The sequence below is a fragment of the Elaeis guineensis genome, chromosome 12 (genome assembly GCF_000442705.2).
Source record: "Elaeis guineensis isolate ETL-2024a chromosome 12, EG11, whole genome shotgun sequence".
Classification (NCBI taxonomy): Eukaryota; Viridiplantae; Streptophyta; class Magnoliopsida; order Arecales; family Arecaceae; genus Elaeis; species Elaeis guineensis.
Window position 1 is genome coordinate 91407761 of NC_026004.2, and position 15647 is coordinate 91423407.

The 15647-nt window shown below is 37.6% G+C and overlaps 1 protein-coding gene across 5 annotated transcripts; it reads right to left on the reverse strand.

Moving 5' to 3' along the window:
- Window positions 1-1191: 1191 nt before the first annotated feature.
- On the reverse strand, window positions 1192-15245 carry LOC105035170 (uncharacterized). Of its 5 annotated transcripts, none has more exons than XM_073246671.1 (8): window positions 14977-15245; window positions 14710-14848; window positions 14473-14523; window positions 14271-14369; window positions 14134-14192; window positions 6363-6430; window positions 5226-5271; window positions 1192-1585 (listed from the first exon to the last, which is right to left on the reverse strand). In XM_073246671.1, the coding sequence occupies exons 3-8, from the start codon at window positions 14487-14489 to the stop codon at window positions 1443-1445; spliced, it is 432 nt and encodes a 143-aa protein (XP_073102772.1). In that variant the 5' UTR covers window positions 14490-14523; window positions 14710-14848; window positions 14977-15245; the 3' UTR covers window positions 1192-1442. The 5 variants fall into 5 exon arrangements, with proteins under 5 accessions (XP_073102772.1, XP_029117699.1, XP_029117698.1 ...); XM_029261866.2 differs by having other exon boundaries at window positions 14261-14322; window positions 14710-14877; window positions 14977-15242; XM_029261865.2 differs by having other exon boundaries at window positions 14261-14322; window positions 14977-15235.
- Window positions 15246-15647: the final 402 nt, after the last annotated feature.

Below are 15647 nucleotides of genomic sequence, written 5' to 3' on the forward strand. Positions count from 1 at the left end.
GGGCACCATATTCATTAAATAAAAAAGCAGATCGACAATGTTATGATGGAACTTTCATTTATATTAGTAACTAAATACGGGCATCATGCAATCATTGTCGTTGATTTCAATGGAAATGTTATGCTATCAGGGCAGGAAGAAGCTACTTAACATTTAATTTTGCCATCCATCAATCCCTAGATTAGGTTAACCTCCTTGGGAAGAGACAACCTACCTCTGGGAAATTCCTAGCTAAGCCCTGGTTATCTCAAATTCCCATAATTCAGCTGCGTGACGCATGAGAGGGAAAAAGAAAACATGTTCATGCATGGGACATGCTTGTAATGTTAAGGACATAGGAGCACAATCAACTGTCATCGGATTCTCATTTAGTGAAATTTTAATGGTTTATTACAGGTACGATATATAGGAGGTAGTCGATCATTATTTGATGAGAAATGAGCTGCACACTGGGGGACCAGAACTTTATGTTCACCTAATTCACTCTATCATTCATTTCTCATAATGCAACGAGAAGAAAGGCAGGTCTAGGAATGTCGGTCGGGGCGGCCTGAAGCATTAGTTAGGATTCTGCCGTAATGAAAGGCTGAATATATCCTACAATCTTCAATGGTTTACCTCACCAATGGTACAATCCGATCCCACTAAAGCCAGGCACTTACTGCAAGGTGCTGCACACGGTCTCCAACGAGGGGCCATCCTTGTGGCCCGACATATATCACTGTTGCAGCTTTTATGGATTGCAGCACCGGCCTTCTTACCTACCCATTTCTCTCTCTCTCTCTCTCTCTCTCCCCATATTTCCAAGTAGAACTAGAGATGGTAATGGTTAACCGTTTAATTCGTTTAACTTGACATAATCCATTATAAATTAAATTAGATGATATATTTAGTAAAATGGTCAACTTTGTGCATGCATTATTGATCTAGTTATTAAATACATCAGATTTGAGTTGATAGATTTTTTATTTACCTTATATTGAACCCTGATCTGACCCACCCAATTGGCTCCCCAAGTAAAACCTATCTATTTCCTTTAAAATGATGCTTTTAAGGAACTATGTTTGGCCACTTACCAGTTATACAAAAGACCACATTTGAGTACTTTATTGATGAAATTAACTTCCTAAAAAAAATAGAGCCGCTTCTACTGATTACATAAACAACGAGCACCTAGGAACTAACGTCACGTCTACTGATTCTGAAAACTCAATTATAATCTGAACGAGCATACTGACAACAGCATTTTTGAGACATCATACGCTCAAATATTTGGTAACCAGTAAGGAAAATGAACAAACTTATACCAAAGAAAGCATGCAAAATACACATCCAGCTAACAATTCCTTTTAAATCCATTAAGGGAGTTTGGTTTCCTGGAAAAGACAGAGGCATGACCTCTCGATGAATATATCACTAAGGGGGGCCCTGCATCCTCCTCATCATCTGGGCTTATCATGATGATCATGAGATGAATTGGCACCTTCCACATATCTGGTGATCTGTGATATTGCATAGTGTGATGCACTTGAAGCAGCATAATAGGACGTCACGGTGAGCTGAGCAAACTTTGGAACTGCATAAGCTGTAAAAACAAAGCCAAAAATATCTAAAGATCACAACAATATAAAAGTATATGAGGAAAAGCATGTATGATTCCCGTGTGGTACAGAGAAAAATGCATGTTGCTTCACTCGAGAAGTCAAAAGATGCCACTCAAACTTGTGATGCAATAAACATGAGCTCATCAAGTGCATGATAAGCATCAGTACTATGCTTTTGTTCCCCTTTTTCTTTTATGTCTGTGTGTGCACGTGCGTGCGTGCCTTTTGTATTTGGGGTGAGAGGAGCAGGAGCAGACATTGTTATATATGGCATTCTTAGCTTTCTTAAATTGTATACAATTTCGAAACCAACTGAACTGCCATGGTTGGTAAGGTCCACACTACCAAGAGAAATTAGCACCACTCGCACTGAAGAATATTCATATTGGTCTCCCAGCATCGCCAACATGATTTGTCTATCAGTTTATATGGATACTGGGAACTTAACGGTATAGGTAAAATATCAGCTCTTACCACCTGAGCTGATAAAGCCTGCTACACCCAAGATACTGGTCGATACAAGATCAGCATATCAGCTAAGCTAAGGTTATAGAACACATGCATGATATCTTATTATCAGTTTTTAAGATCACCAGCAAAAGGATTGTAGAGTGACTTTTCTAATATATCTGGTATTCAATATTCTGGCCAGCATACATATATCTGATAGCAGAATATTTCAACCAGTTCAAAATTCTTCAGCCTTCCATCTCAGCCAAGTACCTTGGTTAATCTCCATATCTGCCAACAATCAACATACCTGACATACCTGAGATCTTAAACCTGGCCTGTAGGCAATCGTTCTTCCTATTCTGGTTTTCTCAAGACAGATTTTTTGATGGTCCAATAGACAACCATAAAGAGCCAAAATATCATTCAGTATAATTGTCAACAACTAATTCCAATATCCTCACTGCCTCTTCACAAGTGAATCAACCAACCTCTAAGCATCTTTAAGGGTATGGGCGGAGGAAATACTTCCCCCAACAGAGACATTCTTAATTTACTCAAAAGGAAGCAACTTTTGAGTATACAAGCCCAACTAATGTTGGTCCTCCAAATCAATCTACCAACTTTTGGATGATGATGAAGATACACTATTTCTATGGGTACTCCACAAGCTTCCAAAGCATCACTAGGGAAATCACAAGCAATGATATTCTGAACTTTCTTTAAATAGGATTATATGTTATTTTTGGAATTCAGATCGAGGAAGAGATCATGTGAGAAGGGGCTGCTATTTGCTGAAATGAGGTTGGGGTGATGAAAGAAAGGAATGATCACACCAAATGCGAAAAATGAACATCAATCAACATGATAATCATCACAATAACCATAAAGCCCTGTTCAACTTTGTGAACGCTTGGTCACAATCATTTCCTTGTATGAGCTACCTCTAGCATTATTGCAAGCTTAACTAAATTCATTCTTACGTTTCCCATTCATCTTACTACAGATCTTACCTTTTTGGACCATTCGAGACAGAATTGAACAGCTCTTCTTAAGACCTCCCAATTCCTTGCTGCACTAATCAGACCATCTTAATTGGGAGTCTATTTCTCCCTTACCCTCACAGCTGGTGCAACTTCTATGCCTTGTATCACATTGTCATTTCTCCAACTGCTCTTCTAGTTTTATCATACATCCATCTCTTTTGAATAATGGGGAATACAGAGGGGGGGAAGTGGGGGATGGGGGGAGATGGATTCCCAAGGACCTATTTGAGATATGTATGAGAACGCAAATAAATTATCAGGTTGGTAGGTAATTGCTTAGGCAATTGAATGTTCAGAATCATTAGAAGAAATATTTGAGGACTGTGTTCTTCAGGTCACAATGGTGCAACTTCTATGCCTCATATAACATAGTCATTTCTCCAGCTGCTCTTCTAGCTTTACCATACATCCATCTCTTATGAATAATGGGGAATAGAAAGGGGGGAAGGGAGGAGATTGATTTCCAAGGGACCTGTTTGAGATATGTATAAGAACCCAAATAAATTATCAGGTTGGTAGGTAATTGCTTAGGCAATTGAATGTTCAGAATCATTAGAAGAAATATTTGAGGACTGTGTTCTAAGGGTCACAATGGGGAATCGCTAGAGTTACGAAATTTTCTTCTAATCATTTCTATCATCCTATGAAAGCCTAGTTCACACGCCTTTGCAGATTCATTGTTTTTTTTCAACTTTATGATGCTAAAGACTTCAAAACATTTCTTCTCGTCAAGTTCATGAGGAGGTAGTGCTTGCATGTGACCAAAATGGCACTGAAAAAGCTTCCAATGTGGATTCAGATACCACAACTTAACATTGTTGATGATCACCAAAAGGCTAATTGGTGGTTTTTCAGGTGACATTTTTCACAATCCAAATGTAATCCAAAATATTTTTGAGAAGGTGGCCACCCACGCACCTAGGTGGTCTGCTACTATCTAAGCTTTCAGGTGGGACAACAGGCCAAGCACCTAGGAGTGCACACCTGGCCTCAAAAGTGCTGCCCTTTCTGGGGCAGGCACCTTGTTCCTTATTTTATTGAACGCATCAATATTGTGACCAATGTTCTCTTTAAATGGATAAGCACTCACTTTATAAAAATTAGAGATCAACTGCTTATACAACATGCTCTTGTAGAGATTACCCAATGATAGATTGTATTACATACTTTGAAAGTTTCCAATACCTTTTCATGTCCTCGACTGCAAATTTATTATATAAATAAAAATGAAGTAACTGAATAATCAAATCAAGGATGTCATTACTGCATCACTTGGTTAGCGAATGACCTCAACGTCTGTCAATAAGATGTTTTTTGATGTGCTTTTGTGAACCATAATATATTATGATTTCTCACATTTTTGAGAGAAAGAGAGGGAGATCCACCTGCATTATAGCTACCCAGATCCATACTTTTGGAGAAGGTTCAATTCAACCTATATATGGAAACATAACAATTTATTAACTTTTTACAGAAATTTACTCTAAGAACCTGCCTAACCACCTAGGCGTTTTAAGGATGTCAATGTCTAAGACCACCTTGGCAGTTTGACAATCTTGATTATTGTATACTGCATGCATGTCAATAATTAAATATCAAGCTTTTTAGCATGTTATAAAAATTAAGATATCATAATATTTCCATACCTCACATCAATGCACTATTCAGCTTGCTGATGGTTGATATTTCCATGTTATCAAGGGGTCCTATGATTGTAATAAGGGTTACTGATTTTTTTTTTATTTAGAAAAAAAATGAAAGTCTAGGTTCCTCAATTACATGGACACTAAAATTCTGTTCATAAAACAATTGCATGCATCATATACAAACTGCCAACTACAACAAACTAGTAACTTCAGTGAAAAAGAAAAGTGCAAATTCATAGTTGCTAATAAATTTCAGAATCCTAAATTTAGTAGACTTTTCTGTCTTTTCTAATCCAGAAAAATTGTGTTCCATGTAATCATTTCCAGATAATGCTGCAAAATTAGATTCAACAATCTTCTTTCAGATGTTTCTGTAATGAAGATATAAACATGCAACAGAAACAATTCTAAACTTTTCAAGCATATATGAATATTATTTACAGCTGAAGGAAATCTTCTGATGACAGGCTGAATCTTACCTCCAAATGCAGCACTAGCTCCAGAAAACAAAAGCAGCGGAGGAAGCTATGCCACAAAGAAAGACATAATCAGATCACAATACATGAGAATGCATAACAATAAAAAGGTGAATATTTTAACTGATAGTAGCTAGACAAATCCTTATTACTGTATATAAGCCTCAATATTTTTCCACATGAAAACATTTGCAAACCCAAGATACCCCTTTGACTAGAATAACCCCCTTGGGCCTGAAAAGTCCAAAAGGTATTCCTATGGCATAAAAGTGGACAAATCATCTACATCCTATAACCTTATGTGCAAGGTTCACCATGTTAACATCTACCTTCGATATTGGGTATATCCTACCATACCAGTAAGGTACCAACACAGTGCAATGCTGGACCGAATTGGCCAACCAGTATTGACCAGTTCCACCCAGGTTTCATGGTGTATTGACCCATACCGCCCAATTCAGGTGGTACTATAGCATGCCACAAACATAGAGTCTTTGATCATGTATCGGTGAGGGAGTTGCACCGTATTATACCAGGCATACTGTGCTGTCCTGGCGAGGTATTGGTACAATAACCGATACCAAGAAAGCAAAACTTACGTGTTTAAATAACTTAAGATAACTGGAGCCTTGATCTTATCTCAATTTTAATCCGAAACCATTCAAAGAAATCATGACTCCTTAAGCCCAATCATATTTCAAAAGCATTTGGAATTTAAAACAACACCTCTTTGTACTCTGTCAGTCCAAGTTAAAGAAACAGTGGTTTAAATTCAGTGCAATAGGCTGCATATGTGTAATCTGTCCCTTGTCTGCACCACAATCCTGTGTGTGGTTAGTGTATGGGCACACTGCGTTTGTGCCAAAAACATGGTTCACTTGGTGTTCTGTAGATGCATATGCAATAGGATTCACAGTGTGCTACCACATATGTGGCCATTCTTATGTATAAATTAATAATGTCAGTGTATTAATATGCTATAATTATTGCTATAAGGATCAAGTACTGAAAAGTAAGCACTAATTGCTAGATGTTATTGCTATTAACATTGCTATTGTTTACAATATATATATCACCATTATTGCATTAAGTACATATCATTTATTTCAAACATTTAAAATTTTAACCACATGCACCTACATATGCGGTCTGCAATTCTCCATAATGCATATGCACTATGTGGCCCTTCAAATGGTTACATGCTGTAGCTGCCATTTAAAAGATTGAAAAGAAAGATCAGATCACAACCAGTCACATGTGATGCATGGTACTGCATGTACCCAAAAGATAACAAATGCTGAACCATACGTTAGTTTCAACCAACATTAATATGGGTTTTTATCCAAGGCATCTGGCTTCCAAAGAGAAAGTAGTCACTCAAACAGTAACATGAACGGGCAAATTGACAATTGTTCAAACAGAGCAAGCAAGCAAATATGTATGTTTATGATGAAGAGCAAGGTATAACGATTTGTTTTCTTCTTAAGCAATGCATATTTCTTATTCCCTATCCTCTTTTTTGGCAAGGTACCCTGAGATGAAACCTCTAAACTTATAGCAAATAACTAGGAGATATCATTACAATAATGTCCTTCTAGTGCAATAGTATAACAACATGAATACAGAAACAAGCTAAAAATCTATATAATTACTTCACCACTAGTTTTGGGTTCTTAACATTCTTAATATTAAAATTTATTCTGAAAGAAAGCATATAATGAAGGAAATAAGAAGAATGCATGTAAGTGGTGATATCTCATGGAGGATGATTTAACTTTGACTCATTTGTTTCTCTTTTGCAACAAAGAAAAGGTCCACTGAAATCAAAGGGGGTATAAAATGATACAAATGGACTGAATGTAGACAGTTAATAATTTATGGCATCAATACTAACAGATATATCCATCGCTTGAGATATACTAGTAGTCAGAATATCGATATAAGGAAAATGGGGCCCTTACTGTAAGGGCTTGCTTATCTTGGTGCTAAGGTACACCATGAACTCCAACATTTGTTATTAATTTTCCACTTTCCAGACAAATAGCAACATGCATGATTAATTTTACAGGACTAAAATGTCCAAATTGGTTAAAAAATGAATGAATGAACAAAGTATAAATGCTATATGTCTGATGATGTCGATGAGGACCATTTATATGATATACACAAATTGGATGTACCCTTTTCATGTGTGGTCAGTAACAACAGCCAATAAGTCAAATGACCAGTGATGCCAGTGTTCTGCTCTGTATCATCTGTGCCACATGATATTGAATGACACATGCACAAATTTTGCACAAACACATATCAATCTTCATTGATATGCCAATAAATGATAAGTTGTCCATACATTTCCCTCCCAAAAAAATATAAATAAATAAATACTCCTCTCAGACTAGAAAGATATCTACTTGTAATAAAAAGATGCCAAACTTGTAATGTTCGATTTTTATATTAAATGTCTGTATTTGCATTTCTTTTTCTTACAAAAACAAGTGAACATTTTCTAGTTCCCGTTATAAGCAATCTTAGGAAGATTAGATGCTGAAAGAGCATGATTTTCTAGCAATGTCTTAGTGTCTCTTCAGCATATCCATAAGCAATTTTGCATATCTTTTGATCCATTCAGGTGCCAGAATGATAATGTGCAAATCATGCGTGATGAAAGCCCATCAATAACTAAGGCATCCAATCACTGATCAGGTACAGGTTATATAAAAGATATACTTTTACATTAAAACTTCCTGTCCACATCAACAATAATGCATACACCTAGCATCCTTGGGAACACAAAACTAACCAAAAAGACACACTTACTAGAAAAATCTTTCATATTCTTGGTATGCAAGAGGTCCAAGAATTATGAAAAATGAAAGCAGAATCTTGCAGGGAAAATTGTGAAAATGAAGTGTATTCAGAAACATTACTTGTGAAGATAATTCTAGAAAGTAGGGCAAAAATGGATCAGATGATATCTGATCAGTTTTGTTTCTCTATCCAAGTTTATCTAGATACAAATATTAACTTTAGCATTTGACTAATACCCATTTCCTATCTATATCCACCAAAGAAAAGGGGATATAGAAATGGACATATATACAAATATCTGAATGTTATCCTCGTAACAACTCATGTCCTCAATGAAAAAGGCTAGCCAGAAGATTAATTGAGGTCCTTGACCCTATTTTGGTACTCAAGACCTCCACAACACATTGGATGTAGAACTTAATGCACACCCTCATAGTCCTTATACACTTCCTCCTTTGAAGACTAGGCATCCTTGAGGAAGAAAGGGTCCAATCACAAACACCACAACTAGTTCATGGTGAACCCCAAAAGGCCACCAGGCCGTGAATTGAGTCGGCTCTGTTACCATTTGTAATAATCTATGACCTCATCCAACATGGCTAATCAGAAGGTTATGGATTATGGTACTTGGCCTTGGTTAAGTATCCAAAACCTCCCAAATGCACAGCTAGGGTGGGTCTAAAAACACATGCATATATTTATGGTTCTAGTCTATTTTCATCCCATTTCATCTCCACAATCCTCATCCCATTTAATCTCGTAAAACTTTGTAGACTCCCAAGCATCACAAGTGGCAGTGTTATATGTATTCAATTTCATTTCTACAAAATAATATATTTAGCTTAACAAGTTACATTCTCCAAACACTACCAATAAGCCCTCTAACTTAACGTTTGCAGCTTAGAAGAGCTATTAGATACATAAAAGAGTCACATGGTAAAGTGGATACTTCTTTTCAAATGTTATATTCTGTACATCAATTTGCTTGATTTTAATAAAAATAATAAAAGAACATTAGATACTTGTACTTTTAGTTTAAATTAATAATAAAAAGTGAATGAATATTCTAATCATCGAGTCTATTTTATTAGATTTTATATTAGTATTTGTATACATATCGTCAATACCTGATCTGAATCTATATCCATATAAAACAAATGCGGATAGAAATTTTAGAATCAGATGACTATGGATTCACCAAATAAAAGTGGATGCATATAGATCTATTTTCATCTCTACTTGGAAGTGGTCCGATCTGTAATTTCTTGATTAGTGGGCTTGCTAGATGAATGTTAGGAAGGCTTTATTTCCTTTTCAGAAATGAAAAACATGAAGATTTGTCAAATGTTGCTATCAATAAAGTTCCTTGGGCATTAAACCAAAATTCATGGAGAGCTCACTACTCCTTCATGGAGAGGTTATAAAATCTTAATAATAAGAGCACAGCTACTCACGTCATGCCCTTAGTTTATTATCAGCAGGTTAGAGTCCTCTTTTAGAAAAGCAACAACGATACACCAACTAGAACCAATTTTCTAAAAAAGAAAATATAACATGAAAGGACACTAGATTCTTTTAGTCTGAGACAATCATATCATGACTCATGAGCAACTTCAGAAGCTATTAAATGTGAGGAGCCAATGCTACAAAGGTTGCAAGAATGATAATGTACTATTCTAGGCAAGATCCAAAATACTAATAATATGGTATGACTCTTTATTGCGACATTTAGCTACAATAAATAACCACTGCCACAAGAAAAATTCCTACCAATGCAACCTTGCCAGCACTAGAACCCTCTTGTTTGAGTAACCTCTACAAAACTCATGAATCATTCTACATCTATTAGAAATCCAATAGTAAAGACATTTCCTCTGCATCTAAATGTTATTTTTTTATTAGTAAGAAGATGAATTTTAGAGTTCTAAATTGCAAAATTAAGGTCTATCGGACCATTACCGAGACTTGTATCAGCCAATGACCAGTTCATTGCGGTATAGGTCCGTGTCATGCCATGCTGGGGTATACAGAAATAGGAAGATGGAGGAGGAGAGAGAGAAGGAGAGGGAGGAAGAGAGAGGGAGGGAGGGAGAGGAGGAGGGAAAGGAGGGAGAGAGGGAGGAAAGGGGGGAGAGAGATAAGGGGAGGCTTGCTGGCAAAGGGATCATGGCATCAAAGAGGAAGGAGCAAGTAGAATCCGAGAAAGAGAGAGAAAGGGGGAGGATTACAGATAAAGAAGAGCGCGCAGCATCAAAATAGGGGAGCAAGGAACGTCCAATGGAGAGGAGAGAAAGAGCAAACGAAAGAGCCCTTAAAACCCCAAAGACTCTTGAATCATTGAACCTGGGGTTGGGGTGTGTGGGGAAGTATCATAACCAAACCGACTCGAACTGTTGACTGCTCCAACTTAGTGTCAGTTCAATTCGGTACAGACTGAAAGACCGATTAGATTGATTTGGCGATGATGCTGCAAAATGATTAGCACTATGACGGAGTAGTAGGGAGTGACATGACTAAACAAGAGACCATAGACAAGTCAAACAATTATTTTAAGAATGAATGACTCAATCTTTATACTACGTGAAGAACAATGTACTCTAATACTCCTTTAGTAATAAAAGATTTTAAAGAAAGCATGAAGGGCAAGGGTTGAGGGTGAGCCATGGCACAACATTAAGGTTGCTCCCATCGTAACTTAGATGTCACGAAGGCAAAAATCGAAAACAACCTCTCTACACACGGCAATAAGGCTGCGTACATCTAACCCTCCCAAGGCTCTACAAATGGCAGAAAGTCACTCCTTACGAAAGGCAAGGGAAAACCTTGATTTACAAGATGACCAGACAAAGCACCCACCATCTAATATCAAGGAAAAGGATCTCAGAAAATGTTGTGAGCATCATGAAAGTTAATAGAGAATGCAAAAAAGATAGAACAATGGAAGAGATCAAGGATAATTAATAAAATAGCTCAAAGCACATGGTTCGTTGTACCATCCTGAACTGTCCATTTCAGAGCGTACCGAGCCGAAGCAATAGAGAACCAAGATGTTCCCCCCTATTGGATTGATACAAAGGCTGAACCCTCCTTGGCTCAATTAAAAATCTCTCCTCCTGATCAATCCAGCTTTATTAAAGCCCCCTCCCCACCCCCCCGACTCGATATTTTGGAGAGAGGCCCCCCTCCCCCACTTGTGAACGCTGCCCCAACACCCCCCCTCCACGTAGTTGCTCATGATGGTTTGAGTGGTAAATCCCTCTCCCTCTATCTCTCCCGCTCGGAGTAGGGTTAGGGTTTCTTGGCCCTCACCCTTCCTCTCCCTCACCCTTGCTCAGGTTAGGGTCAGGGTTCCCTCAGCCCTCACTCTTCCTCCCCCTCTCTTTCTCTCTCTTCCTCTCTCCTTTTTTTCTCTCCCTCACCCTCTTGTGCACTCCTTGTGTTGGTACACCCCAATATTGTACAAACCCATATCATGCCAAACCAGTCGCCTATTGATACGCCCTCTAATACCAGTTCAATGAACCTTGTGCAAGATAATTGCAATGATAGAATAAGTGACGGTGCAGTAAACAAAACCACTTATCAATTGAATTAAACCTTAGATGAAGCTCTATTAGTGAAGGAAAAATTCAACCAAATTAAATGATCAATCCTGCAAGGACAACAATTAAATCAAGGGCATAACTCAACATTGAGGTCTATATGGTAAAGGAAGAAGCAAAATCTTCTAAAATTGATGTTACAAAACGATCTACATAAGCAAAAAAAGAATATTATCAATAGTTTGTAATAAAGCTGGTACAAAAAGCATTAGAAAGAAAATACACATAACCTACATGCACAACTCAACTGATAGCTTGACAAAGGTGTTAGAAGATGTCTAATGAGCAAGAAAGGCCAAGAACATATTGCATGCAAGCTCCTTTGGTAGATCATAGCTCCATGAAATCGAGAAGCAGCAATTATTTTTGCAAGATGGAAGCAATATCATGACCATTGCCCTATTGCCCTACTTCACTTGCGTGTAAGCTCAAGCACTAAAGATCTTTTGGGTACTTCAACAATCCACTAGCCTTCTTTATTGATGACTGGGTCATGGGTTATCGGCAATTTCCATTGATCAAATTCTTCTTTAGATCCTAAATGTGATTTATAAAATCACTTCTTTGCTTCTCAATTATCAAAACATCAAACCCTCCACCTTTTCCTCCAATTTCTTAAATTATAGGCCAATTCCAAGCAAAATCAATCAGTAGCCAAGAATCATTCCAACCAAAGGAGTCATTGACCATGAATCTCCCAAGAAGTTGGATCATGATAGATCCTAGATCTCTCTAATCCCCAATCTCTTCAATCTCCATTTCCTACCTACACAAACCTAACTTAGTTAATGGATGGGTAGCATTTGGATCAAGATGTAGATTATGTGGTCCCATACTTGATCCTACCCTATGTTTTATTTTTGTCACCATAAACTAAAGGTGCAATCAAGCTGCGCTTGGTCGAGCTTGCGTTTGACAGAGCTTGCGTTGCTTGGTGTGAAATTCATTTCGATCTCAAAAGTTGAGATCGAGCTTGATTCGTTTAGCACTATTTTGAGCTTGATTGGAGCTTAAATTCGAACTAAGCAAAAATAGACCTAATTGATCAGCTTGAAATCCTATGTCAAGCAAGAAATCAATTCAAACTTGGCTTGAGCAAGCAATAAAGCTTGATTCAAGTTTGGTTCAATTCTGAATTAACATTTTAATGGGCTCAAAAATTAAATAAACTTGAAATGAACCCTTGACAGTGTTAAAAAACATACATTTTCAAGCCTAATTGAACCAAGCTTGATTGAGGCGGGTCTACTTTTGGCTTGGCTTGAAATCAATTTCAAGTCTAGATTGCTGCTTCAAGCTTGGATTCTTTGGCTTTGAAGGAAAAGCCTCTCAACTAAGCTTTTTCACGGCTGCAGCCTAGCCAAGCTTGAGTTGTTCGGATTCTTTGCCACCCCTACCTTAAACCAAAGAGAAGAAGATGCAGAGGATGAGGATCTCAGATTTGGCTATAGAAATACTCCTCTCCATAGAAATCCATTGATGGAAAGGTATCCAACAAAGTAAGGCCAAGAATTCTACATTACAGTGGATTTGGGCTACCACTTTGTGGAGTGCGATTTTGGGTCTTTACTGATTCTGCTCATAGTCTCTCCTTCTTCCTAATCAGTTTTCATGTTGACACCATTTGATTAGAATGGTTTGAACAATTTAAGTCGTTAAATAGTCCAATGTAATGGTTCAAGATAGATTTCAACAAAAACTAGGTCCGCACCTACCCCCACCTGTATTTCTTCTTAGGCAACCTAGAGAGAAAACTAGGAAGGTTCACAAAATGGGAATGAATGTCTATAAAAACAAAGTCTAACAATTAAGGGTCAGCATTAGCCATCAGTAACCCAAGATGGTTAGGCTATGCCTGCTACCACCTCTAGAATTCTAGAAAAGGACATGAGCAACAGTGAGATGGAGCACCAAACCTTGAGATAAGCATTAAGAGTACAAGAGAAATCAAGGGATGTCCTAACTACACTAGTTCAGACACAAGTCAAAGACTACCCTCAGGAGAATTCAAAAGTATGGAACATGATGGAGCTAGAGCAAGAAGGTCGAAAGAGAAGTTCTAGAGCATGTATGTCAAAAAGACACGAGGGTACATATCACAGGTCAAGCAAGAAAAGAATGAAACCATTGAATTCAAGATAGTAGCATACTCCTTCAGAGAAGATCATGTGCCCCAATAAATGGAGGCATCTAATACAAAGTTCATTAAAATAATAATATTTACACTTGTAATTATAACTCAATGCATTCAACAAGAGCAATGAAAGACTCAAGTACAACTAGAGTTGCGAAGGTTTAGAAAGTTACAGTTTATAGTTCAATTGCAGGGCATTCAAATTTCAGAACTAAATGAGCTTAAAATGAACGTTCAAAATGAAGAGGGCCTCGCTAGAAATTCTATAAAGTTGCATAGCTTAACAAAATATAGATAATCACATAGCATACTCCATATTTGAAGTGACAAACGACAAGAAAAGTCAAACATGTAAGTGAATTATTACCCCAATAAAGAAATGCAGCCATTTGGGTCCTTTCACGTGCTTCTGGAGAAATGGAATCCCTGTGACAAGATCCACATGAAAATGGCCTCAAGAAGACTGAATTAACCAAAAGAAGCAACAGACTTACAAATTCATACCCGTATTGAATCCATGGACAGCACTGAGCATGGCACCAGCCCCGGAACCAGCCTATCAAACAATTGGCAGATAATTCAAATAAAACCTCCAGCTCAAAACTAAACAAATGCCATCAACCAGTCACAAGAATAAAACAGTATTGCAAAAGCATTCAGAGAAGAGGGGGAAAAGTCTCTAAGAGAAGAATTTATATGTCCATACCACAGCAGTCGCATCATGCAACACAGAAGTGATCGTCCACTCCCCGTTTCCCTGCATAATGGAACATAAACCAATCAATATCGGGAAAACGAATTGAGGATACAACAAATTACAGGTAAGCAATGTTCGATTTTGGTTAGAAAAAGAAAAGAAAACGAATCGAGGATATAAATGACTCGACTGAATTATGAATGAAAGATCGAAATCAAAACAAAGAAGGAAGAGGGCAGGAGGAACCGAGTTAGGGTTTATGAGGGAAAGGCAACGGGGGCAGCGTGGGGAGCCAAGGCCAGGGTTTATGGTGGGATCGTGATCAAGATTGCCCGTGCGGAGCTTCTCCTCGTACACTTCCCTCGTCCCCATCACTCTCCAAAGCCTTCAAAAAATTTTTTGATTAACCAAAGCCTTCAAAATGATTTGAAGAATATTAGTGTTCCTAGCTCAGAGGGAGGGGCAAAAAAAAAAAAAGAACTCTTACTACGCGCCAGTTTTTATCATACTCACAGGCAAGGAGGCGGTCCGTAGGACCCGGCTTTCGCAGGAAACTCGGGAGGCCTCGGAAAAAGAGAAGAAATAGAAAGGCCGGAGGACCGGAGGGGACAAGACCGGTGAGGAGGTCGCTGGCGGTGCCCAATACCTGAAGGTCAGAGACGTTGCCAAGGGGGCAGAGCAAAGATAAGGAAGGAGGAAAAGAGGCCGTGGGGAAGGAACCCATCAGCGGCCCGCCGTTCCAGTTAACCATAGGTCAACTCACCATTCCGCCAGTTAACCTCCTCACACTTGAGTATTCCGCCTATTAACCTCCTATGAGAAATTTTTGATCAGAATCATTCTACCATGAATATCTTGAACCATCTGACAAAAAATCATGACATCATTTATTATTTAAAAATATTATTGTTAATTATATAATCTATATCATGATACAGGATCTCTAAATCGTCCATACAAAATTCATATTACAATTTTCTCTCTTATTATTTGATAAAAATTTATTAAAATTTAAATAATTATTTGGACTCGTCTGATATTCGGCCGTTATAATATAAACTAGCTTATAATCTCTTACCACGTGCAGAATGTAATTTTTTTAAAAATATTTTATTTTATTAATTAATTAATATCTATTATATATATATTTTAAAAATAATTAAAAAAATAAAAAATATTTTATA